The sequence below is a fragment of the Brachypodium distachyon genome, chromosome 5, assembly GCF_000005505.3.
Source record: "Brachypodium distachyon strain Bd21 chromosome 5, Brachypodium_distachyon_v3.0, whole genome shotgun sequence".
In the NCBI taxonomy this organism is placed as follows: Eukaryota; Viridiplantae; Streptophyta; class Magnoliopsida; order Poales; family Poaceae; genus Brachypodium; species Brachypodium distachyon.
The window spans coordinates 20,939,053-20,963,948 of NC_016135.3; the positions used below are offsets into that span (position 1 = coordinate 20,939,053).

The window sequence follows — 24,896 nt, forward strand, 5'->3', positions numbered from 1 at the left end:
CTACCTTTACAATACGTTTGAAGTAAAAACAATGTAAAGCAAGAAAACTCAGTATATTGAACTGCTATGCACATAGTTTACAGAATTTCTAAACAACATATAGAATACAAAGACAGCAAAACACATTAAGACACCAAGAGACAAAAGTAAAAATGAAGGCGTGTGGCTGGATGAATAGGAGGGAACGTATTGATACATTGTCTTTTACTTCTGAACAGAAGAACAAGAAAAGAAAGAATTCATTGCCTACAAAAGGAATTTGATAACTAAAAGGCTGACAAAAGTAAAATACGTTAGTACTACTTCTTTGAGTTCATTTAATGAAATTGAGGCTCCAGCAACCATAATCGCATAGGCTACAGTAAATAAACCAAAACTAAGGCGTAACTGACATCGAGTTGATCTGAGTAAAACAATTAGTATTGGCAATCGTCTGTTCTGATTCAGGAATAAATAAAAAACGACAATAAAACATTCTGTAGTAAAAAACGATTACCTAGTTCTGATTATGCAGCCGAAGAATATAATACCAAACAACTGTTCTTATTCAAATCTGTTAAATCTAACTAAACAAGAATACTACTACTAAACCATGCCATCGATTAAATAAAGCATGTTCCTTTTATACATCTTCTAGCATCAAAGGGATAGCATCAGCAATAAATTATACTAATAATAGTCGTGAAATCCGAGCCGGCGAGTACGAAGGTAATCAATCATAGTACGGGATCTATAGGATATACTATTATATAAGCTCATCTGATATGAATAAGGGACAAAGCACAGGCTGCCACATGCAAGAAGTACAGAGCATAGATACAATGAACAGAGTTCAGAAACAGAACGATAAAAGCAGATGCATCCCATGTAGACAAATCGTGATAAAAACAATACAATCAGCGCAAAAAGTACAAAAGTAACTCACCCTGTAGTAGGTTGAACATAACGGATTCTACCAATCTTAGTGCCACCACCACGCGGCGACCATTCCCTATCCTCACTATACCAGGTGAATCTAGAGGTAAATTCACAATACGTGAGGTCACGACAGTGCACATGCCTCTGATTCATAGAAACCCACTCTGTCAGTGAGCTCTTTCGAGACTTCTCCCGATTAACCACACTCACAATAGTGTCCTGCTTCGAATATGTAACTCTGTTCATACCAGGAAGATGTATCTCAAGCCGCTCTACGGAAGGATTCCTAACATGTACATCAAATGAAAACATCCTCCACATAGCTTCACATGAAGACAAATATCGGCAGCTAGCATACTGTTCAACTTCATCGATACCATGGTCTAACGAAACGCTTGCGTCAACACCCGAACCAAAATTATTTGCAGAAGGACCAACCATAGAATCTTCCTGCCGGGCCGAGGCATCATGCACCCTTATCCTCGCACGATCATTCCCTTTAAGCACGTACTTGAAGAGATATTTGACGAGATGAGTTTTATTACACCACTCCACATTTATATGTGCTTGGTACTTCTTCAGAAGAGCAAGATTGTAAGGAACCACCCTACGATTGTCTAAACGGTGCACACCCTTGCGAACAAACCTTCCCGTATGACGCCGCCTGTACGATACAAAACCATCCTTGTCGATCCAAGTATGCTCACTGAATTTCTTAGGATATCTCTTGGAACAAGCTCCTTTCTTCGTATAGACACAGCCCTCGTTCATCCGCCCACAAGGCCCATGAACCATGAACTCGTCCACCAACGCGTACCCTAACGCGTCAACAGACACGTCGGGCAACTCTGCCGAAATTAGCCTATCAACAAAAGATACATTCAGATCGGTACCAACGTCTGTCACCGTGCGCTCCCTCGTATCCAACCAAATCAGCATATGCGCATGCGGAAGGCCCCTTTTTTGAAACTCAATTGTATATAGAACTGCATAACATTTCATCTCTAATCAAAAAACAAAACAAACAAGAATAGACAAACCGAAATGTGAGAAAAAAAATAAGAAAAACAATGAACTCACCAGCATGAGTTGGACCAAATGCCTTTCCATGTCTAACATCCCGATATAACTCGTTAAGCTTCATCTTAAAAACCCTGAAACAATATCGGCCCTATCAGAGGAAGACTGACCGGGCTCCAATCGAAGTGCATCATATATCTCCTCCCATTTTGAATTAAAGTAAATGTAACAAATAGATCTGGAGCACCAAAGGTTCTACAAATAGCCATAGCATCTTGATAATTCTGAGCCATATACCTTCGAGACCCAATGAAACTCGCAGGCAACAACACCTTCACACCGACATTACCACCAGTCGATGCACCTTGACCAATTGCATCGGTCAATCCTTGCAAGGACTCGGCCCTCAACTTCTTTTGATTATCCACAATAAAAGAAAGACGATCACATTCTATGCAAGAAAACGTGTCAACCTTTGTCTGATCCGACAAACGACCATAGCAAAGATAGGGATCGGGCTGATTCTGTCTATAATGACAACGATAACAGTAGTATTCAAGCATGGTGACCTCATCCCTACCACCGCTACCAACTTCATCGCCCACCCGAACATATTTCATCCCCACGTAGAACCCCTTCTCACCATAGGGAAACAACAAGGGATACTCACCATAGGGAAACAACAAGGGATACTGTAAAGCCATGACAGCAGGGTGAAGCTCAGAAATACGTTCGAGAGGGCCTCCCGACAATCAACAACAATGTCAAACTTGCACCTGTCCGCGCTGAAATCTCCCACCACAAGGGCAGCAAGTTCAGGGGCCATAGGTGGACTATAGACATTGGGGTCAGAAGAATCAGAACCCACGATCCTAATCGCCAAATTCGGACACGTAGGAGAATGAAGCCGTTCGGAAGCAATCCAAAAACTCCGCACCAACACATTATGCTCATTCAACATGGCAATCAACGATGCCACTATTTCCGGATCGGAAGCACCACGAGTATCACCATCGCATCCAAACATGCCTAACCGATTGGCGAGCTCATTCGTACACATAAAGCTGTGCAAACTGAGGGGCGTTACCATCCACAGGCACCAAAGAACCAATCCGATGATGCACCTTGCCGTGTACACGAAACACGTATGGACCACTTCCTGTGTTAATGCTCTTATCCATGTTAACCCCAAGTGAAGTAAACACAAAGAGAGAATTATAAGAGCGAATCAAATGCATGAAATTCCTAGACCGCCTCCCACCACAAAAAGAAGCCAGCTCCCGCAAAGGCGAAGGCCACTCTCTATACTTAGGCAGACATATACGGCCACCCCGGCAACACAAATTATAAACCGCATTCCCTTCAATACTGCTCGACACCACCCTCTCAGAAAACCAAAACAATGCACCACAAAATAGGCACACATAATCCATCCCACCATGGTACGACCTTCCATAATAATCAACTGAAAAAAGGAGAAGGAAAAAAAGCAAAAAAGAAAAAAGAAAAAAAGAAGAAGTTACAAACCACATTTATACAGAAAGTAAAAGTAAAGAGGAAGAAATTTTAAGTCGAGAGTCACTCCAAACACCAAATCAAACCTTTCAAAAAAGCCACAAACTCTTTGGACAGAGTATACCCTTCGCCAGCAGACACCCAGCACGCCAACGTTTCTACCCACCAAACAAAACACACATCATACAACGTATAAATAGCATACAAAATACAGAAGAAAAAAAAACAAAAATAAACTCGTCTTTTACCAAACAATCCAGACCGCTGTTGCACACACCTTCTCTTTCTTTTGGGTCTAGCCTCCGACGCACTAAGATGCGGCAATATAAGGTTGCCTACGCCCCAATCAAATAGCACGTGAGAAGGAGCGAACACACGAAACAATTGAAAAAGAAACAAAAGGAGAACCAAAAGCAAGACAATACCACTGAAATAACCACGAACAACTGGCACCACGGGAGGCAAGTCAACGACGGGCCCCGCAGAAGAAGAAGCGGCTACCGAATCGACAACACGAGACACAGCAGCACCTAATATAAAACACCAGATCATAAGACAGAGACACACGCCCCAAAAAATACAAATAACTAAAGGAAGAACACACGCACTTAGAGAATGAACAGCTCGAGTAGCCAACAAACCACGCCCCCTCCCGCGACGACCACGCGTTCCGGACGACCCATCCACAGCAGCATCAACACCACGGCCCCCAACAACGGACGATCCTCGTCGCCTTCCACTACGACCGCATCCCCGAGGCAACCCATCCGCAGACACACCCTCACAATGCTCCCCAACAATCGAGGACACACGACCACCTCCATGACGCCGCCGCCGCCCAGACGGCTCATCCGCGAAATCATCACCAGCAGATCTCCCTCTCACACGATGCCCACGACTACCGGATGGCACATCCGCATGCAGATCCAAGCCACCACGCAGCCCATCCGCGGACGCACCATCACAACGCCCACCAGCAACCGAGGACACCCGGCCACCTCCAAGGCGACAGCGCCGTCCAGACGGCTCATCCAAGGAAGCACCACCAACAGATCTCCCCCTCACACGACGCCCACGACTACTGGAAGGGACATCTGCATGCAGGTCCAAACCACCACGTCTGGCCTCACGTCGGCCAGGACAGCCGGTAGCGAACACGTCCATCAACGCACGGCAACCCAAAAAAAGTAACACCTAGCAAAACACAATACAAAATAAACTAAAAAACAAGGGAGATAAGAGATGTATCTTGGTACGCCGAAATAAAAAATACCACGAAGCAAAACCAAATAATTTTTTTTAAAGAGATGCAAGAGATACTCAACAAACACGACCCTAGGGGCCCCACCGTCAGCGAGAAAACTAACACAGCACCCGCCACCCTGGCAAAACCAGAAAAACATCCGCGTCAGTACAAAACGCTGACGTGGATCGCTGAGAAGCCGAATTATCATGCGGCTATGGTAGTTGTATCTTACTAGGCAGGCGAGCTGTGTGGCGTGTCCTCGGTTGATGGCGCTCCCCTGGTCAAAAAGTCAACCGTTCGGCACCTCACAGGATGGACTTTTCGTCGAGGAACGGCTATGGGCCTCGTGAACGCCTCTGCAATGGGCTTCATCCACGATCCAGCCCATAACTTTTCTTATGTTTTCGACAACCACAAAACCGAACACTTCCTTCCTGCCTCCAGCGTATCCTTCTCCCCGAGCTACTCGGCGCCGCCTCCCTACCGCCGCGCAGGGTTTTAGGGTTTAGCGGCGGCGACACCATCCCCACAGCACCAGGCGATGGCTTCGATCGCGTCGCAGCTGCAGGCCATCAAGTCGGCTCTTGGCTCCGCGCAGGAGCCCGCTCGCCGTCCCATCACCCGGCCGTCCGTGCTCTTCGACGCCAAGGAGGCCGCCGACATCGACCTCCGCGCTATCCTCCCCATCGCCCTTTCTGGTGCCGACCCCTGACCTAACGACCGGCCTCATCGATCCAAGCATACTGTTCCTTTGTTTTCATACTCTGTTTTGTGTTTTATTTTATTTGCTTAGTCCCCTATCCATTCATTCACTTGAGCAGCTGTACTTGATACTCCCTCCGAGTAGCATTTTCGCTAGTTCAACCACATCAATATCTTTCGTTTTTGTTTTTCATCTGGTCGGTAGGCTCTCTCTTTTTTTTGTAGCTCCTAGATTATTCCAACCATTTCACTCCCAGTTTCCCCATGACTTTGGCTGCAAGTTGTCAGTTGATTCTAGTATACTCCATTGTGTATGCAGCTAAGCTATTCCTCTTTATAGAAAATACTAAGTTATTCCTCTGGAACTTATCTAACTTCTCACATCAAGCTACGCTAGTTTTGCAATGAGACACTTGCATCGAATGCCTGTCTTCCCTTGCATTAATTGATTCGAATTTATAGGGTTGGAGCATCTTACTGGTGTGGATGAGAGATTTGCGAGGTATGGCAACACGCTGTTCAGCCAGACTAGCCTTGAGGTCAACCGTGAGCAGCAAACTCCCAAGGAGAACGACAAGCTAAACAAGTCCATCTCCTCCTACCTTCGCCTCTTAGCTGGCTACCTGCAGCTTCCAGCTGCCCTCAAGACGCTTGAATACCTTATCCGCCGCTACCTGTATGGATCAATCTTAGCTGCTTGTTAGTATCTCATTGCGAGCTCTAGCTTATTCTTCTGTCTGGTGTAAATGTTCATGCAGGGTGCATGCATACAACTTGGATGACTTGCTGCTGTGTGCACTGCCATACCACGATACACATGCGTTTGTTCGGATTGTGCAATTGGTCAACTTAGGGTGAGTGTCAATTGGCTCAGACCTCCTGGTTTATACTTATTTGCCCCTTCATCTGTTTTTTTCACTCGATGCTTGCTCTGAGGTGTGCTTAGGAATAGTAAGTGGACATTCCTTGATGGCGTGAAATCCTCGGGTGCACCACCTCCCAGGAGTGTTCTAGTACAGCAGTGCATCCGTGATAATTCTTTGCTGGAGACCCTTTCCAACTACGTAAGCTGGGGTGCTATCTTTTATTGTAGGATTATCCTTGCTTGTGAAGCTTCACGCTTGATGTTTTTGTTCATTTCCAGGCTACACCGACTGCAGATTTCCTTCACTCAAGGACAGTCGTCTGCTTTTGCACTGCAGTGATTGTGGAGTGCTTAGGAGCTATTCCAAAGCTTGACACGGATATAGTGCAGAGGGTTTTGGGATTTGTGTTTGACTCGCTTAATCCTAAAATTACGGCAGACCAAGATTATAAGGTTTGCTTGAAAGGTCTTATGGCATCCATTTTGGCAAAAAAAAATAATCTTAATATGCTTTTATTTGTTCATTACACTTAGAACAGTAAATGGGTGTCTGTTGCTCACACCTCACTATATATTGCATATTAAACTTTTATCTTGTCTGAAATCCATTTAATCACTCTTATTCTCTCTAAGCTAAACAATTGTGACACATTCTTTTATGATCAGGCTGGCGCGCTGATGATTGTAGGAGTACTGGCAACACGAGCAACACTAGCTCCAAAACTCGTTCAAGACTTGATCGTCTTTGTTGCCAGGGCGGCGCAATATGATGCATTGAAGTCAATGGATTTACCGTGGCTTCGTGTTACAGTGATGGCCATTATAAGTCTAGTTCAGGTTAGGTCATCGTACCTTGCTTCTCAGATTTACCTGTAAAATGTTCTGCTATATAAGCACTGAACCAAGTTAGAAATGCTATAAAGTTTGAATTCGTCTGTTAATATTGCAGTCACAGTCTGTCCATGACTTCCGTAAGAAGCCATTGATGATCTTGAAGGACATCAGGCAAGGTTTACTTATGGTTTTGTTTCACCAGATGCACTATACATTTTTTGCCCCCTTTTGTTAGTGTTTTTTACTTGATGGCGATTTCTTTTCCAGGGATTTTTCTGGCGTTCTTTCTGCATTATCCAGCGAGTTCAACATTGATAATTTTATTAGGCTTTATGTTGAATCATTGGTTGACCACAGGTAATTTGCTTACGGAACAATAGTAGTTCTTTTTAGTATATTGCTTCCATCCTGGCATTGTGTGACTGTGAAAACATGTGAACAGTATTTCTGATGATTCCTGCCACGCACACCTGATTGAAACTGTTGAGACTCTACATATAAAGAAGTTTGTCGAAAGGATTGTGTGTAAGGTTCTTGGCAACTGTATCAAGGCATCAAGGGTGACAAAAAACCCAGACATAAACCACACAGGTAGTTACTATACTCGCATCAATTCACTCGTAAACTGATAAATTATTCATACGGTGATGGTTGGTGCTTAACATGTATTAGGTGTATTTTAGTATTTTACTATCAGTAGTATTTTGAAATGAACGATCATCTTCGCATTAACCACTGTTTTTATAATCCTCAGGCATATGGGCAAAGAAGATCTTGAGTGCAATTGGAAAAAAACATGCACTCGAGCTACGTGATGCTATCCGTAAATTTCTTGAGGTACAAGATGGCAAATCTGTTACTTGTTTAGCACTCTAGATTTTATTTTTATGTCTTGTTCTACCCATTACATTTTTTCTTTCTTTCAATATTGATCGATTCAAAACTTAGGACTCTGAAATTAACTCAACTGGAGGGGATTCCACTTCCAAGTTGCTCGGCTTAGTGTTTGACGAAGGCAAGAGTATACCAGCTGAAATATCTGATTCTAATGTTTGGTTCAGTCTGGACCACCCAAAGGTATGGTCTAATATGGAGTTAATTTGATGTAAATTTTGTCCTTGTTTCTGTCATATTTGATGGATGCCGAATTAGTACCCATTTTTTTCGCAATTAGTTTGTCTCGTTACATTTTGTTGTCCACTTTACCCTGCAAAAAATTTATTCATGATGCAGGCAGTGGTCCGTCAATCTGCTCTTTTAAGCATTGCAACTTCCGGCATTTTTAAGAATAATATTCAAAATCCACAGGTAACTTTTGCATCCTTGCTTTGCACATGTGTTTGGTGCGGTGTATGATCCTTGTTGTATTTGAAGTATTTTCCTCCCTCAAGTGGTGATCTCTTGGCTTGTGTTATTTCTGGGTTACTGCAGAAATTTATCAATATGCAAGATGCAATCATACGCAATCTGCATGATGATGATCTAAGTGTTGTTCAAGCTGCGTTATCAATAGAAGGGCTAGCTGCTGTTGCTAGCCCTGGTGGCCTTCTAAAAGCGTACAATGATGTGCTTGCCAAATGCACTGACATCATATGCAAAGGTGTGTTTTGTTCAATTGTATGTCCAGTTGTTCATTTGTTAGCCTCTTGGTGAGTTCTTGTTATTATTCAATGGTGAACGTAATCTACAGAATTTTTCTCAAATGGCTTAGCTGCTAGCATTGTTATGTGCACACGAGGTTGTCAGTAAGATTAAAAAATAGCGGAGAATAAAACCAGAACATATAGCGGAACCGGCTTTACTAGTCACTAAGTGACAAGACTGTTTTGTTCTATGCTACTGTAGGCGGTCCAAAATCATCAAAGGCTTGTGATGTTGCTGTTTCATGCTTGGAAAAGATGGTTATGGAATATCAGTTGCGTCATGTCGAATATGCCAAGGACATTGCTACATCAGTACTCAGTCTCCTTATTGTTCACCCGAAGGTTAACTAGTCATATTCTACTACCATCTGCTTTCATCTTTTATTTTGCCGCATTCTCACTTTGAATGTTAAAATGGATGCAGACCTTCAGGGTAAACTTGAAGGCCTTGGAGCTAGCTAAGAAAATACAATGGGAATTCTACGAAAGTAGTTCTCTTGTGTACGAGGTGTCTGCAGATAAAGTAAAGGTGATTTTTTTACTGGGATCTTTCTAATGTAGGCTTATCAAACATACATAAGTAGTTCAATTGGCAGATCAGTGCTTCTTTTTCTTTGTATCCATATCCACATCTTGAGGCCCTTTACATATGGTTAGATACGTGAAAGGTGGACTTTCTATGAATGAAACATCAAATGTCTCTTGTTTTGATATGTATTGATATCAGGACATACTGTTTCTGTTTTTGCTATTTATTTATTTTATATAGCTGGATACTTTATTATGTCATTGCAGAACATGAGTTCAGAATTCATAGCTTCCATTAACATGAAGAACATCCAAGCTTTTGCCAAAACTTTACTAGCAAACCCAAGTAAACATGTGGAGTGGTTGGCTGACTCTGGAAACAGAAGCAGATTTGCAAGAACTCCATTTCTACTCATAGTATTGCAAGCTCTGCTTAATCCTACTGAAGGTATACTTACCTCTTGCTCTATCATTTCTGGTAGGAAATCTCTTACTCTTTAACAAAATATTGGAGTATTATTGTGACATTTGGAAAATGTCTTACTCTGATATGATGTCTTGCTTATTCAGATACTTATTAGCATTCTTCTGTAGGACGAATTAGAAGCATTTTAACTTTTTTATGAAATTAAATTTGATGCCTTCTATTGAATTTCTTCTATCTGGAGATGTGTGCTAAGATAACCACACAGAATATAATTTATATTCTCCTCTTTGCTCTTCTCTTGACATGAGATCTTCTTTTTGCTCTGTTTCCAGCTTTGGACAAGCAAGTGAATCTGTGCCAAGTTTGCTTGCCAGTTCTGAAGGATGAATGGTATCACATACAGCCAAAAGGTGATTTTATTGGTGACGAGGTATTTCCCATTTACCCTACTAATTTATGTTGCACAGTTGGGATGGTTTCCCTGATGTTTAGGTGACATTCCTTCTGTTTTATGTTATGCAGATCAGCATTGACAACCTTGATAAGTGCAGCACTGAATTGGTGAAACATATTTTCAATAGTGACACAGAGGCATTGAATGCTAGAATTCTTGTCTGCATATTTTGGGGTCTTCTAAAGGTGCAGGCTTCCTATATTAAGCAGAATTCTATGGTGTGTTACTGCCATCCACTAAAATCTTCATCTATCTTTTTTCTGACATTTGACTTCTGAGAGTATCTCATGCTCAGTTTCTGGTATGTACAGATTGGTACTGGTGGAAGTTCAACGCTTGGTGATCTGTTTTTATTTTTCGTCACATCATCTGGCAAAAATATCTTCCAGAAGCACGTGCAGCATCTCATGGTTAACTGCACAGGAACACCTTTCCAATTTATCTCGAAGTACTTTCTGGATGAAGGTCTCTATAATTACCTTTTTAACTTTAGCCGGATTCACCTGTAACTATACATGAGCCAACATATGATAGCCATAGATGAGAAACTTAAGAGATTCTCTTCTGATATTATATACATATTTCCTTTTGCCTCCCTTGTATTTATGTGCCTAGCCCAAATGCCTGTGCCATTTTCATAGTCATCCTTGCTGTATTTTATTCACAATCCTGTTTTTCTTATTTATATTTCATTAGTTGCTAGTTATTGGCTAAATTGTTCTGCTGGTTTATATGTACACCTCATTTTTCTTTGTTCTACAAACTGCAGTCTCTTTCTGGACATTGTTTATGATGTTTTTTTACCTTAATTCGGATGTAGGTTTATCTGCTGCAATTCAATCCGAAAGTCTTCTCGTGCTTGCGACTGTTTGTTCTACTTGTGCTTTATCTGAAAGTAGTACTTTGGATGAGAGCTTATGTATGCAGCTTTTACTTGGGTTCCCATCTCTTATTATACCACTTTCCCACGAAAATAAGGTAACTGCTCTGTCACAAATTTTATTGCAGTGGCAATCTGTGAACTAGTTCCTCCATGTGCTGACTGCTGTCTCTTGCTTAGTGTATTGAGCAAATTCGTTTTTTTAATATATTTTAGGATATAAGGTCCTCCGCTATGAAATGTATTGAGGGGCTATCATTGGTGTGGCAGCGCCTGTGCACTTCTACATCAAGAAACGGTCTGCTAGCCTTCTTCTCGTATTCATTCTTAACTTGAGGAATTTTATTTTGATCTAATTTATCTGTAATTACAATCTACAGGAAACAATGGCAAATTGCCTAGATGCATGTCTTCTCCAACCTTTGGTGTTTTCCTCGAGTCATTGGCTAACCAAAAGGCCATGATATCCTCAGATGCAAGATTTCTACCTGCATATATTTCATCAATGCTTAGCCCAAGTCAAGATCTTATGGTTCCTGAAAGTCTTCACGAAAGGTTGTCTGGTCCCTTTGTTCTGGAAATACTTCACATGATATTGAATGTTTCGTTTCACATTACATTCCTACTCCACATGCTATTTAATGAACGAATTCCCAGTTCGCATCATATCATGTCTTTCGCTTGTTATGTTAATGGGAACGTATAAGCTTATTAGCGCCTATTTTTCAGATTTGATCAGCCAACAAAAGATACTATCCTTAGTTTCATCCTGCGCTCTGCTATGAAGCTCTCTCCTTATGGAAAGGTCAGTTATTCTGCACGGTTGACTCAAATCTGTCCAGCTTGATATGACCCACCTATCAGTAAGCTGCAGACCCCCACCCCACAAAATCCACTCACGTGTCAGCCACTACACACAAAAAAATGAAAATTAATAAATATGCACAATCCTTGGTGTTTGGTTTGGATGGCAGTTGATATTTTAAAATTGTTGCAGCTGATGGTTCTGTCAGCCCTGAAAGGAGTAGGAAGCATCTTATTTGAGGCAGAAGAGGTTAGGTCTTTGTTCGTGTATCTTCTGGACCGCCATAGTCCGCATCAGAGTGCACACGATTCTAAGCAGATCTTATCTATCCATGAAATGCAAATCTTGTGCTTGCTCCTGAAGGTAAATACATCATCATGTGTATATCTGTTGAATGGTCTTATATATCTGCCCATATATATTTATTTGTGGGTGGTGTTTTAATTACTGTTGTTCTGCAGGTTTTCTTCTCAGTGGCAGATCAAACAAGTTTTGTTTTTGATATGTCTGATGCTCTATCGAAAGCTTTAAAGGCGAGCAATGCTTTAATTCTTTACAGACTCCAGATTTATCTACTGAGATTTAACTCTGACATTATACAAATTTTGTCTTTTCAGATTGATGGTTTGTCTCCAGAAGATCCTGTTGTTATGATGCCATGTCTATCCGCGCTACAAAATCTTCAGCCTGTATTCTTTGAAAATTTGAAGACTGATACTAAGGTTCATATTTGCATTATAATCCTTACGCAATATTGGCTGCTTCATTCAAGAACTGTTGGTTTGGTGATATTTTCAGTTATATTTGTTCAATCAAGTTGATATACGTGATAATATTGAGTGATGTAGTTCTAGTACTCCCTCTGACCCATATTACTTTTCGAAATATTACTTGTATCTAGACGCTTTTTAAACATAGATGCATCAATATTTGTGCAAATTTGAGACAACTAATATGGGTCGGAGGGAGTAGTAATTTTTATGGGGAGTATGTATGGAACTTCTGTCCTTTAAACTTTAGTACTCACACATAGGCAGCATGTAATATACATTAGAGTTCCACAAAAAGGTGGTATTGCTAGCAGCAATTCGTGATCTTCCACTCTGCCTAATCAGGGCTAGATTGCAGAGATGTTATGATTAGCTTATAGAATATCAGTGTACTGATGCTTTGATATCCAATCATATCTTTTACTGAATTTGTGCAGAATGCAACAGCGAATAGATTATCAATGTTGGATGCAAACTCTCTACAATCAGTTATCCCATGTCCTCTTGTCCTCACTAAACAAGTTTTTGTTTTGCCTGCTACCATGTACTGTAGCATTCTTATCTAACTAGCTGCGGCTACTCTTTTTTTTCTTTTTGGCATTTCTCTGGCTTGTGATTGGTCTAAATTCCTATGTGCTCAGACATTTTCTCTGCCATATTCATCGCTTACTGAATTTGAAGACATTATAATTTGGATTGGTCTCATGCTTCTGCAGGAAAAAGTATTCGGGCTCCTTATTTCTATGTACCGAGCTGAGAACTTCGAAGTTCGAAATGCCACACGAGATGCTCTACTGCGAATTAATGTTTGTATCCTATCTCTTATTCTATATTATACTTATTTCAATTTTACACTAAGTAAAATGAGCGCTTGCTAATGTTCATAGCACAACTTTAAATGTATGAAAAGAACTAGGAAGAGTCAAAAACACCTCAAGAGTCAAAAACATTCCCAAAGTTGGGGTTTGTAGTTCAAGGATCAATGGATCATATACTCTTTTCTCCAACTTATGTACCAACAATTTACGTTCTATGCATTGGACCCCCTTTTTTGCGAATCTCATTTATTTGAACCATTTATAGATTCTATGGCTGACATTTTCTTCTGATTATTTCCCCCCTCGTACCATTTTCTAGATTTATGTTCTTGTATTGATTTATTTGGCATTTATTTAAATCTGGTGACTCCAACCACAGTTGTCATTCTTCCAGTACCGAACTTCCTAGTCATTTTTTAATACAATCATTAAGTTCTTGATTATGAACTAGAGCTGAATCAATTCTTTTCAGGGTTACTCTTAGTTGAGAATAATTTCCCCAAGGGCCTGTTTGCGATAGGGATATTGCCCAGTAGTGAGAGTAATTTGAACTAAATAACCAAATTTTACCAAGAAACACCACTCTCCCAAATAGCCAAGTATGTGCACGTGTACTAATGTACTCCATGCTTAGCTGATTTCTGTTTCTACTCATGACAGGTTCATGCCTTCACTGTTGTGAAATTTATTAAATTGATTGTAGCACAAGGTGATAGCAAAGGAAATACAAAAAGAATAAAGAGAACGGAGGGTCTTAATCATGATATTGATATCCATTTTGAAGATTATTTTGGCGAAAAAGCTGTGGTTTCAATTCTTGTTTCTCTTCTGGATATTCTTTTTCTGAAGAAGGATGTGGAACAAAGGTCTGATACAAAACCAAAAAGCCTTTTTAATTAAAATATGTTGTAAATGTCTGATATGTTGTCACTTTCCATGTAGGCTATGTTTACTTCAACCTCTTTGCCAGATTCTATCAAAACTTCTTTCTGATCAATGGGTTTCAGGAATAGTTTGTCAGTATAACAAAGGGCATGATGCCTCTTCTGAAATTCTTGACATACCCAGTTTTGTGAAAGAAGCCCAGCAGTTGGTACTGCTGGTACTGAAAGATATTATTGATGCAAAGCTGTTGGGTCACCAAGTAATCCACTACACTACTTTTAACCCCTTACTCCAGTTATCTTCTATAAAACATGTACTGCTTTGTTCTTTTCTTTTTTTTCCTTTTTCATCACTTACATGTTTCTGCAGGATAAACTGCTCAACAGTGGAAATGTAAATCTTCTTATCAGCTGCATAAGGTCCACGGAGGATGTAGGAACTCGTAATCATGGATTTTCGTTGATTGCATCTTTAGCAAAGGCTTTCCCGCAATTGATATCAGAAAGTATTGTTGATTTGTTTGTTGCTATTGGGGATGCGGTGAAACAGGTTTGTTTAGTTTGCTATCCATGGATCTTCATTCAGAATATTTATATCCTTTTCAAAGAATTTTTGTACCTTTTTACTTCTTTTACCTATATTTAATATGAGTCGATTTTTATATATGCACAAGTACACACATGAGCCTTGTCAATGTTTAAGCTAGTCATAGCATCATATCTCGCTAGTCATAGACTGCAGAGTGCAGCTTCCCATGCCATGGGCTGTGTAGGAGTCTTGTAATAGGGATTACGTCAGGAGTTTCTCCCCCTCAACATGCCATGGAAGAAGTTGCCTAGCGAGGGGCTTGATGGGCATCGATCGGCGAGATCTGCATGGCTGTCCTCAATCTGCATGTGGACATGGTAGTGAGGAGACAAGGAGGACGATGGTGGCCTCCCGCAATGGCGGCCTCCCGGCAAACAAGTGGTGGTTTGCGGGTTCCTGGCAGCACGGACTCCCAGTGCACCTCCCGCTTGCTGGATCTCGTGGAGGGATGTGGTAGCGTTCGAGAGTACTGCGGCTGGGTTGCACTCGATGGAGGCTCTAGCAACGGAGGCTCCTCCACTGAGCACTGCTCTCTCTCTGCCTCAGTCAATCTCTTTCAAGGCCAAGGAAGAGGAACGAGAAATGATAAGGCTCAAGGATGAGAGTCGGTGAGATAAGTTGCTACTTGTTGGTAGGGTCCACGTAGTATTAATTAACGAGAACGGTAGGCTGGACGTGCGTGGTTAGTCAAACATGTGCATGTCCCCGGTCACATCGACAACGTTTCTCAGGAAACGGCTGAAAATGAGCCAAGCTGATTTTCCTGGGACACAAATTTCCCGAATCTCAGTGCAACTATAGTAATGGGTGGCAGCGATAACTCATGCGTGTACAGGTGCATGTGCATATGCATTTCTATTTCGTATTTCTCTAACCAAATCATAATACAATACTCCATACTATTTTTTTGGGCCTAGGTTCATTGTTCTGAATACTTTTAAAAAAATTGCAAGTTCTGTTTGGCTCTCATTTAGTTTATTCTCAATTTTAACCTCTTTTCTGTCTTTCAATTTTGAAGGAGGATAACCATTCACAACGTGTTATGGAGGATTTATTATCTGTTGTGGTCCCATGCTGGTTAACAAGGACTGCAAGTATAGAAAAGCTTCTCGAGGTTCTGATTTTTCTTCGTTCTTGTTGCTTTCTGTTTTCCATTCAACATAACAATTGCTAATGGACTATGCGTATTAATGTTGCTGTAGATATTCATTAAAGCTTTGACTGATGTTGCCGAACATAGGCGCCTGACCCTCATGACGTATCTTCTGAGGACCTTAGGTGAAGAAAATAATTTGAGTACCGTGATCATGTATCTGTTGTACACATTGGTTGTGCGGGGTTCACATTCTCTTCCGAAACACCAGAAGAGTCATTCTGCCCTGTCTTTGAGTGCCATGTCACAGGAGTGGGAATATGGTTTGGCAGTCAATATGACAGGCCAATATTCCTACAAATTATGGTTTCCTTGTCTGTGTAAGCTACTAGAAGAAATCAGAGGACATCAGAAACAAAATTTTCTTCCTATGCTACATTTGGCAATGCAGTTTATTCTATCTAAGCTGCAAGATACAGAGTTGAGTTATGAGGTTGAAGCCGAGGAAGCTTCTAATTTTATCCAGGTATTTCGTTTGCTCAAAATTGTGTCTGATGTTCTTATTGTTCTCCCTTTTAGTTCTGGGGGTGCTCTCCGTCATAAGATAGTTTTGTGTTGCTCTTCAAAATATTGTATGCTTGATTTACATATCTTCTTTATTCATTTGGTTGTTGTAGAGTTCTCTTGGACAACTTATGGAGGAAGTTGTCTTGTGCACTGTCTCTGTCAAAGACAAGAAAGGGGACATTTCTGGTGATATTCTAAAGGAAGTCAGAAACTGTGCAACTACTGTTCTGAAAATAATAACGGGATTGATGCAAGCTTCAACATATTTCAAAGGAATTACTCAGTTATTAGAATACCCAGAAAGTCTTGTGAAAAGAAAGGTAATATTTGGTTAAGCTTCCTTATTCTATTTGTCATGTTTTTTAATTTTATGATTACTATGTTTCCTCGAAGCCAGTTTTTGCCCCATAGGATTGCAATTGATTTGTACTTCTTCAAAACAGACACTTGGAATATTGTGCGAAACTGCAAGGGCGAATAGCTTGGTCCAGAACAAGCAAAGGAAAGCAAGAAAATTGAAGCACAACTCTAGGTCTACTGTCCTCCCAGTGGATGAGAGCTCTGGCCCTTTTTTTAGTGAGTTGTGCTATAAGATTCTAGAGTTGATTGACAGAGGGACTGAGTCAGACACATCTGTGAAAATTGCTGCTATTTCTTCACTTGAAACACTGGCGAAAGAATATCCCTCTGAAAATCCTGCATATACCAAGTGCCTTGCAACAATCATTAATCATATCAGCTCTGGTGATGCGGTCACTTCTTCTGGGTTGATAAATGCTGCAGGCTCTCTGATTAATGTGCTAGGATCAAAAGCATTACCTCAACTCCCACTTATCATGAAAAATATGCTGCAAAGGTCACATCAGGTGTCCTGTTGCCCTAGTGGAAAATATGCTGACAGTTTCACTAGGACTGTTGCCGGATTTTCTAACCAATCTACAAATATTTTGCTGTCTGTACTTACAACTATTGAGGTAATTGTCCAAAAACTGGGGGAATTTGTTAGCCCATATTTGGGAGAAATACTGGATCTAGTGATATTGCATCCTGAATGTGCTGCTCAAATAGATGGAAAATTGGATGCAAAAGCAGCAGATGTTCGGAGGCTACTGACTGAGAGAGTTCCGGTATGTTATCTTGCACTCCCTCCGTACCTTAAATTAGGGCGTATATTTTTTTTTTACCGAGCCTTTGACCAAGATTTAGTCTATAATATATATATTTTTTGTGAAATAAAATTGATATCATTGGATTGGTATTCGAAAGTACTTGTTTGTGATTATGATTTATATCACATAAGTCACAGATTGATGGAGTAATTCTTGGTCAAACCGTCTTTCAAAGGAAACAATATATGCCTTAATTTATGGAACAGAGGGAGTATTGTTTTCTCGGTGATATGACAGACAGCTATTGTGCTTTGCACATTGTATCTAATGAAATTATTGGTATTGCAGGTTCGGCTTATTCTTTCACCTTTACTGGATTTGCACTCCAGTGCTACCAAATGTGGAGAAGCAAGCCTGTCATTGGCATTCCAAATGCTTGCAAGTCTAGTCAGTACAATGGATCGACTGGCTGTAGGAACTTACCATACAAAAATTTATGAACACTGTTTGGTAGCTCTTGATCTCCGTCATCAACATCTGGACTCTTTGAAGGATATAAATTTAGTGGAGCAAAGTATTATCCATACCATTATCACTCTCACCATGAAGCTTACTGAGTCCACTTTTAGGCCTCTTTTCCTCCGTACTCTTGAATGGGCAGAGTCTGTAGTTGACCAGTCCACATCTGCGAAAAGTATGGACCGTGCAATTGTTTTCTACAAATTGATCAACAAGCTTGCGGAACAACACAGGTATCTGTAGTTGATCGTGTATTGTAAATAAAACTCATCAACTGCTCATAGAACTTCTTCCTAGGTTTGCTTCCCCCACCTCCATTTCTCATTGTCATAACTAGGCTTGTTTAAAAATTGGTACAGCATGTGCCTGTGCACAATGTATGCCCTGCTAATCACCATACCTACTCAGTGATCCCTTAACTGTGAATCCCAACTCTAATGAATATATATTTGTAAGGAAACACAGGCTGATGAGAAGCAATATACAGAAAGTATAGATTGGTTCTGGCCATCGTTTCTGAAAAAGCCAATTCGGGGACCTGTTGTTCTTCGACATCAACAAGTAAAAATCTAGTCTGTGGCTTGTTCCTTCCCAGGATAAAACTTGATCGGGGGATGGGTAGGCAGTGTCCATAAATGGGCTTTATAACCTTGTTTATTAACATGGAAATTTTGAAGCCCTTTTCATGGTTATGCTTGCTGGCTATTTGTGCATTCAACTTTGTCCTCTGTTAATTTTCTGTATTCCTAAAGGCTACTCCCTCCGTTCCTAAATATAAGATGTTCCAACTTTGTCCTAAGTCAAATTTCTTAAAGTTTGACATAGGACAAAACTAAAACATCTTATATTTAGGAATGGATGTAGTACTTGCCACTAAAGCATGCTTTTATCAACTGCATCGTTGTGTATTCTGTGCTTTTTTCTTATTCATATCATTTGCTTGCAAAGGTCGTTGTTTACACCATACTTCAAGTACATACTTGAGGGATCTGTACAATATCTATCAGAAGATGGCGCTTTGAGCAGTTCCAAGCAAAAGAAGAAGGCTAAACTTGGAGATGATAAAGTCAAACAGAGGGATAGTTTATCCAGACAAAAACTGTGGATTTCAAGAGCTCTGATATTGAAATCCTTACACAAGTGCTTTCTTTATGACAATGATCAAAAGATCCTAGATGCCTCTAATTTCCAGGTTAGTTTCATCATATTATATAAGGTTTACATGCTCTTGCCTATTTGCTTTCATATTGAGCATACTTTTTCCTGCCACAAAAAGAAATGTGCATGGCAATATGTCTTGTTTCAATGCGATAACCAGGAAAAGTTTCTTATGTTTTTTGCCTGCTTCTGGTAAATCTTTTCGTTTTAACATGTTTTCTGTGCTTGTTGGTTGTTTGCAGACTCTTCTCAAACCCATCGTTTCTCAGTTTGTTGTGGAACCGCCTGAATCTCTAGAATTAGTTCCAGATGCTCCATCAGTTGATGAAGTGGATGAAAATCTTGTTTTGTGCTTGGGGCAAATGGCAGTGACTGCACGGTCAGATGTGCTGTGGAAGCCTCTTAATCATGAGGTACGAACTAAGCAATATACCAGTAGTTCACGAATTATTGTTGCTGATTCGGAGATTTGTAATAATATATCTCATATATTTGAACCAGAGTTCAGGGCTGTAGTTTGTTCTAACTGCCTCAATTTTCTCATTAAACTGCAGGTGCTGATGCAGACAAGGAGTGAGAAAGTTCGGCCTAAAATGCTTGGCCTGAAGGTTGTGAGGTACATGGTCCAACATCTGAAGGAGGAGTACGTTGTTCTAGTCCCGGAGACCATCCCTTTCCTAGGCGAATTACTAGAGGATGTCGAGCTCCCTGTTAAGACTCTGTCCCAGGAGATATTGAAAGAGATCGAAACCCTCAGTGGTGAGAGCCTCAGGCAGTACCTGTGACGCCCCTAGAATCATTGCTACGAATCGAAATCCTACACAGCTCCTGGTGTTAGCTACTTCGAATATGTAATGTAAGCTGGAGAACACAGGATGAATGCTTTGGATTAACAGAAATTTTGATGTGCATACCTTATCGAAATGTTACTATATTTAAAACACCGACATGTAAACATCACGTGCCTTGTTGGGCGTCTACGGTGTATGTTCAAACCTGTGTGCTGTCATGATGTCAAATTGGCTGGCTGTACTGCAGTGACTTCAGGGATATGTGAACCAAAAGCACGTGCCACAGGAACAGAAGCACATGGAGAATCTGAAGCTCCGTAGGTGTTTTGTTTATGTTCCCAGTAAATCCAGTTGCCATTATGTACTTTTTGTTCCGACTGCGAAGATCGCGGAATTGTTTACACCACTATATCGATCACGCCGAATCGAGTTCTGACAGTCTCACGGCCAAAGAAGTCTATCGGATGATGCTAACATGACCCAAGGGCCACATGGTGGTGTCAGGACCCGCCTGATCTAGCTCTTCGTGACATGTCTCTTTCACATACTGAGCTCTGAACCCAGATTTGGTCCCAAGTACTGGGTCAAACTTCCGGGGAATATCAATGCTCACAAGTTTGGTTTTATCGGGCTCAACACCGGGTATGCAGCGTTTGAACTTTGGAAGGACTTGGTGCGCAAAAAGAACATTTGAGGCCAGGCCAGCATAGACCTTGACAAGATGTCACTGCCCAGTGCACCGAAAAGGAGCAAACACACTCAACCGGTGGCATGACAATCCTCACCATACACCTTCTATCCAGTACTTTCAGAGATCATAACATTGTGCCTAATTCCATTAGCCAACACTGTCATTTTAAGCAAGACCTACAAGATACAGCTAGCAATACGGAAGCCTCATTCATTGAACGCACCATCTGTCGAGTCTTCGAGTGCACGGAAACTATACATATTTTTTTACCACCTAAAGTGTACATCATTCTCCGATTCCCCATTTTCAAACTCTCTACGCTTCAGCAAAAGAAACGACAAACTGGTAAAAGTACACTTATAAATAATAATTACTATCCTGCTGGTATAACACGACACCTTCTAATTAGCAAGCGGGTGACTCAACTCACTGCAGTCATCTTGCGATCTCTTCAAGCCTTTTGAGGATACGGTTGGTATCTGGTCTCAAGGATGGCGAAGGGTTACAGCAAGCCGTTGCAAGTTCAAAGAACGCATTGAGATTCCTTTCCTTCCCCGAGTTCTTACTTTGTTTGATCAGCTCGGAACTGAATGCATCTGATATCTTCCTCTCGAGAACCAAATCTTTGAAAGAGGCGGGCAGATGGATGTCACGGGGGTTTGGCTGGCTGTCATTTGCTGCCTCCTTTTGAGCAAGCATCTCGAGCAGAATCACGCCCAGACTGTAGATATCGCTCTCCCTTGTGACTTCCTTCATCTTGATCAGCTCAGGAGCCTTGTATCCTTGCACTGCCGAGGTCTCAAGCATATCTTGTGAAGCAGAAGGATTCAGCAGAAGGTAGAGGCCAAAGTCTGATATCCTGGGCTGGAAATCGGCATCAAGCATAATATTGTTTGCCTTGAGGTTGCCATGAATGATCGGTCTCTGCGATCTTGTGTGAAGGTGGTCCAGTCCCTTGACAATGCCCATAGATAGCTTGCAGATTATCTCCCATCTCTGTGAATCATTGATGCCCTCTGCAGGTTAAAATAAAGGTAACAGTCAGCAAAAAATGCATACAGTTCATTATTAGATGCTATGGTGAATCTGACAGTAATTAGCAAGTTAGTTGTAACTAGATTCAGACCCAAAAAAAAAATTGTGGGTAGGAAGCTAGCTTGCAATCATACAAGAAACGGTAACCAAGAGGGCCATTTCGGAACCGTCTTTTTCAGACTCCGATAAAGTACAGACAGCCCAAAAGTTGTTGGCAACAAAAATGTTAAACTGCACAAACTGATTTGTGTAAACTATCATCTTCCCAAGCCTTTCTCAATGTGAGCAATTGATGGATCAAGATATAAATCATGCTCAATAAGAGCATACGACTCAACCCCCTGAAAATGAGAGCTGAAAGATGCAGGGAACACAAACAGTTCAGGCCACATAAATGCCAGAAAATAGTCTTAAAAACACTTCACAGAACATGTATTTCTCTTTACTTCCTCCGATCCATAATAAGTGTCTCGGATTTTGTGCTAACTTAACACAAAGTTGTATTATGGATCGAAGGAAGTAAGAAATATTACTAACTATGTTTGGAAAGAAGTCTTCCCCGGAAGCATTGATCCGATATAACTGACATACACAGATAAACACAGAAAAATGAGTGAGGTTGCTACAGATGATCCTATATTTATGTCATTATAATGGAAGATTTGGTTAGCTGAAGATCATGCTCTGCAAAGTGTCCAAGCTAACAACCCAACCAGTAAAAGTTCACAAAGAACTTTATGAACTATCAAGCTGTCCCTTGGTCTGGTTAACTTGACGACAAGAGCACAAAGTGTAGCAGTGAAGACACATGGCTAAAAGTAACAAAATGTACTCTGCAAGGCTGTTACATAGCACCCACCCCAACTATTTATCAATCTTTGCGGCATTATTGGCTTCAACGCTTTTGACACTAAATCAAATGGGTAAAGTATTTGATCAAACAACTAGAGCTAAATTTCAGTTCTTTTCATGGTAAATGGGGTGACATGACACATAAATTAGCAAATCTCGGTGAAGTCTAATAATAATTAGACATGATTAGTCATGCTCAAAGCTAACTTCACTTAAAAGCAAAGCAAGGAAAGGAACCACGCGCCTCACGCGTTCGAGCAAAAGCAAGTAAAGAAACTACGCGAGCACACACGGGCGAACCTTGCAAGAACCGCCGGAGCGAGCCGGCGGCGTAGAAGGGGTGCACGAGCAGCTTCTCCCCTCGCGGGCCGACGTAGAGCGCGCGGATCGGCACGAGATTCGGGTGCTGCACTGCGCCGAGGATCCGCGCAGCCGCCGCCGCCTCCTCGGCGGCCGCGGAGCAGACCGGCCGGAGGAACCGGAGCAGCGCCACCGCCTCGCCGGCGCTCAGCCCGGCGCGGTACAGCGTGCTGTGCGCCGACTTGGCGACCACCTCCCCGGGCGCCTCCAGGATCGCGGCCACCGTGAGCCCCTCGCCGCCGGGGAACCTCACCAGCAGCTCCTCCCCCGCACCGGTGCCGTAAGCGCTGGACCCAGCCGCCTGGAAACGGTCGGCCCGCGCCCCGTGCGAGGGCAGCACGCCGTGACGGCGGCGCCGGCGGCGGTAGCATCGGATGCAGTAGCAGAGGGACAGCAACACTATGACGGCGAGGACCGGGAAGAGGATGGCATTGACGATTGTCCCGCGCATTGCCGCGTTCTTGGGTTGGCTGGCCTGTGAGGAAGAGAGGCAGCGGCGCGCTTGCTTCCGGGGAACAACCGGGAGGAATTCCTTGGGAATATATGGTAGATTGGTAGGGTTCGGTCACTTTGGTGGCCTGTGGCGAAAGGTTTGTGCTTGGGCGCTCTTCCTTTCCTTCCCCTGCCCTTTTGGTATTCTTTCCCTTGGGTGAGATCTCCGGCCTGGCTGACTCCTCTTGTTCTGTCCGCGTGACAGTCTGAGTAAACAGTCTGAGGCCGAGCTAATGGTACACTGGAGCGGAGGTTAGCTTGAGATTCTTCTCATTTTGAGAGGAAAGTATGCGTGAGAGGGATGGGTCTCGTCTTCTTGCTTGGACTTTGGTTTAACACAAGAAGTGCGCTCTATACGGCAATGTACTTTCCCCATTAATAATGTGGGCAGCAGGTCTATAAATTTGCTAGGGCGTTTGGTCCCCTAACTTCATAACTGCGTGCGTTATCACGATTTTCGGTACGGGATGAGAAGTTACTTTTTTTTTTGGAAGGGGATGAGAAGTTACTGGATGACCCCTTTTTTTACCACTGGTCCATATGCGGATACCGATATTTGTAAATTTTGAACGAACCGGTGAAATCGACCGGTTGCCCAGAACTTGTCACTGTAACCTTCTATATATGTTGTACCGTCATTTCCAGTGGCTGATCACAAGATCAAAGTGTAATTTAGATTGAACTGATGTAAACGTCCCGGGACATGTTAGTGTAAAAAGTTTAGGCTGCACCGTGCACCCTTATACAATGGTGGATTGGTGTTTGCTTTGATTTTAGGCGTGCAAGGTTAGTTGGGACGTGAACATTGCCCGTAGTTATCCGGATATTTGGAACTCGTGTGGGATTTGCTCGTCCACGTCATGGGCCGTGATGTATATATATACTCCAATGGTGTTAGTACTCATACAAGTACTTGTTACCAACCTTCTATAGTTTCTCGCGTTGACGTCTTGTCCAAACACTCGTATTCTCTTTAAGTGAAGTAAGATGACCACTTCTTCGGCATATTTTCTTTTGCAAATTGTAAAAGAAGAGGAGGCTTACTTGTGCATTGTGGACGATTAGAGCTTGTGAAAGCATCAGATGATGTGGGCCTTGCATCTGCCACCCGGTGACCCAACCAGTCCCGCTGCCCGCGCAGACCCCGACCATCAAAAGATTGGGACGACAGAAACAAGTGCAGAAAAGCGTGATTATTGGAAATGCAAACAATGGCATTCGGCTTCGTGTGATGGCACTCGGGAAGAGAAATCTGCTGTTGTTGTGAGACGGTGAGAGGGACGACCTATTTGATTTTTCTGTTGCGTTCAGTTGAGAAGATTTTGATTTTG

The 24,896-nt window shown here is 42.0% G+C and overlaps 2 protein-coding genes across 2 annotated transcripts; one reads left to right on the plus strand and one right to left on the minus strand.

Annotated features, from left to right (window-relative positions):
* Positions 1-5,240: 5,240 nt before the first annotated feature.
* Positions 5,241-20,381, plus strand: LOC100833028 (uncharacterized protein At3g06530). Its single transcript, XM_003580226.4, has 38 exons — positions 5,241-5,397; positions 5,864-6,077; positions 6,160-6,255; positions 6,348-6,465; positions 6,546-6,719; positions 6,933-7,103; positions 7,216-7,271; positions 7,368-7,457; positions 7,543-7,691; positions 7,855-7,937; positions 8,049-8,177; positions 8,334-8,408; positions 8,532-8,700; positions 8,946-9,085; positions 9,168-9,272; positions 9,539-9,719; positions 10,031-10,128; positions 10,221-10,370; positions 10,464-10,617; positions 10,973-11,130; positions 11,249-11,330; positions 11,413-11,587; positions 11,762-11,837; positions 12,030-12,200; positions 12,299-12,370; positions 12,455-12,559; positions 13,324-13,413; positions 14,086-14,291; positions 14,368-14,569; positions 14,680-14,859; positions 15,917-16,012; positions 16,101-16,517; positions 16,669-16,878; positions 17,002-17,685; positions 18,016-18,419; positions 19,135-19,378; positions 19,587-19,757; positions 19,899-20,381. Exons 1-38 carry the CDS (start codon positions 5,241-5,243, stop codon positions 20,127-20,129), a joined length of 6,483 nt encoding a protein of 2,160 aa, XP_003580274.2. The 3' UTR covers positions 20,130-20,381.
* A 552-nt stretch (positions 20,382-20,933) lies between these two features.
* On the minus strand, positions 20,934-24,091 carry LOC100833343 (putative kinase-like protein TMKL1). Its single transcript, XM_003580227.4, has 2 exons — positions 23,014-24,091; positions 20,934-21,842 (listed from the first exon to the last, which is right to left on the minus strand). The coding sequence occupies exons 1-2, from the start codon at positions 23,522-23,524 to the stop codon at positions 21,262-21,264; spliced, it is 1,092 nt and encodes a 363-aa protein (XP_003580275.1). The 5' UTR covers positions 23,525-24,091; the 3' UTR covers positions 20,934-21,261.
* Positions 24,092-24,896: the final 805 nt, after the last annotated feature.

What these genes read in the sequence shown, in the direction of transcription:
- LOC100833028 (XM_003580226.4), top strand. Translation starts at nt 5,241, where the DNA reads ATGGCTTCGATCGCGTCGCAGCTGCAGGCCATCAAGTCGGCTCTTGGC. An exon ending in TTGGGGATGCGGTGAAACAG is followed by an intron (nt 14,860 to 15,916) that starts GTTTGTTTAGTT and finishes TCAATTTTGAAG; the next exon opens with GAGGATAACCATTCACAACG. An exon ending in GTATAGAAAAGCTTCTCGAG is followed by an intron (nt 16,013 to 16,100) that starts GTTCTGATTTTT and finishes ATGTTGCTGTAG; the next exon opens with ATATTCATTAAAGCTTTGAC.
- LOC100833343 (XM_003580227.4), bottom strand. Translation starts at nt 23,524, where the DNA reads ATGCGCGGGACAATCGTCAATGCCATCCTCTTCCCGGTCCTCGCCGTC. An exon ending in GCTCCGGCGGTTCTTGCAAG is followed by an intron (nt 21,843 to 23,013) that starts GTTCGCCCGTGT and finishes TTTAACCTGCAG; the next exon opens with AGGGCATCAATGATTCACAG.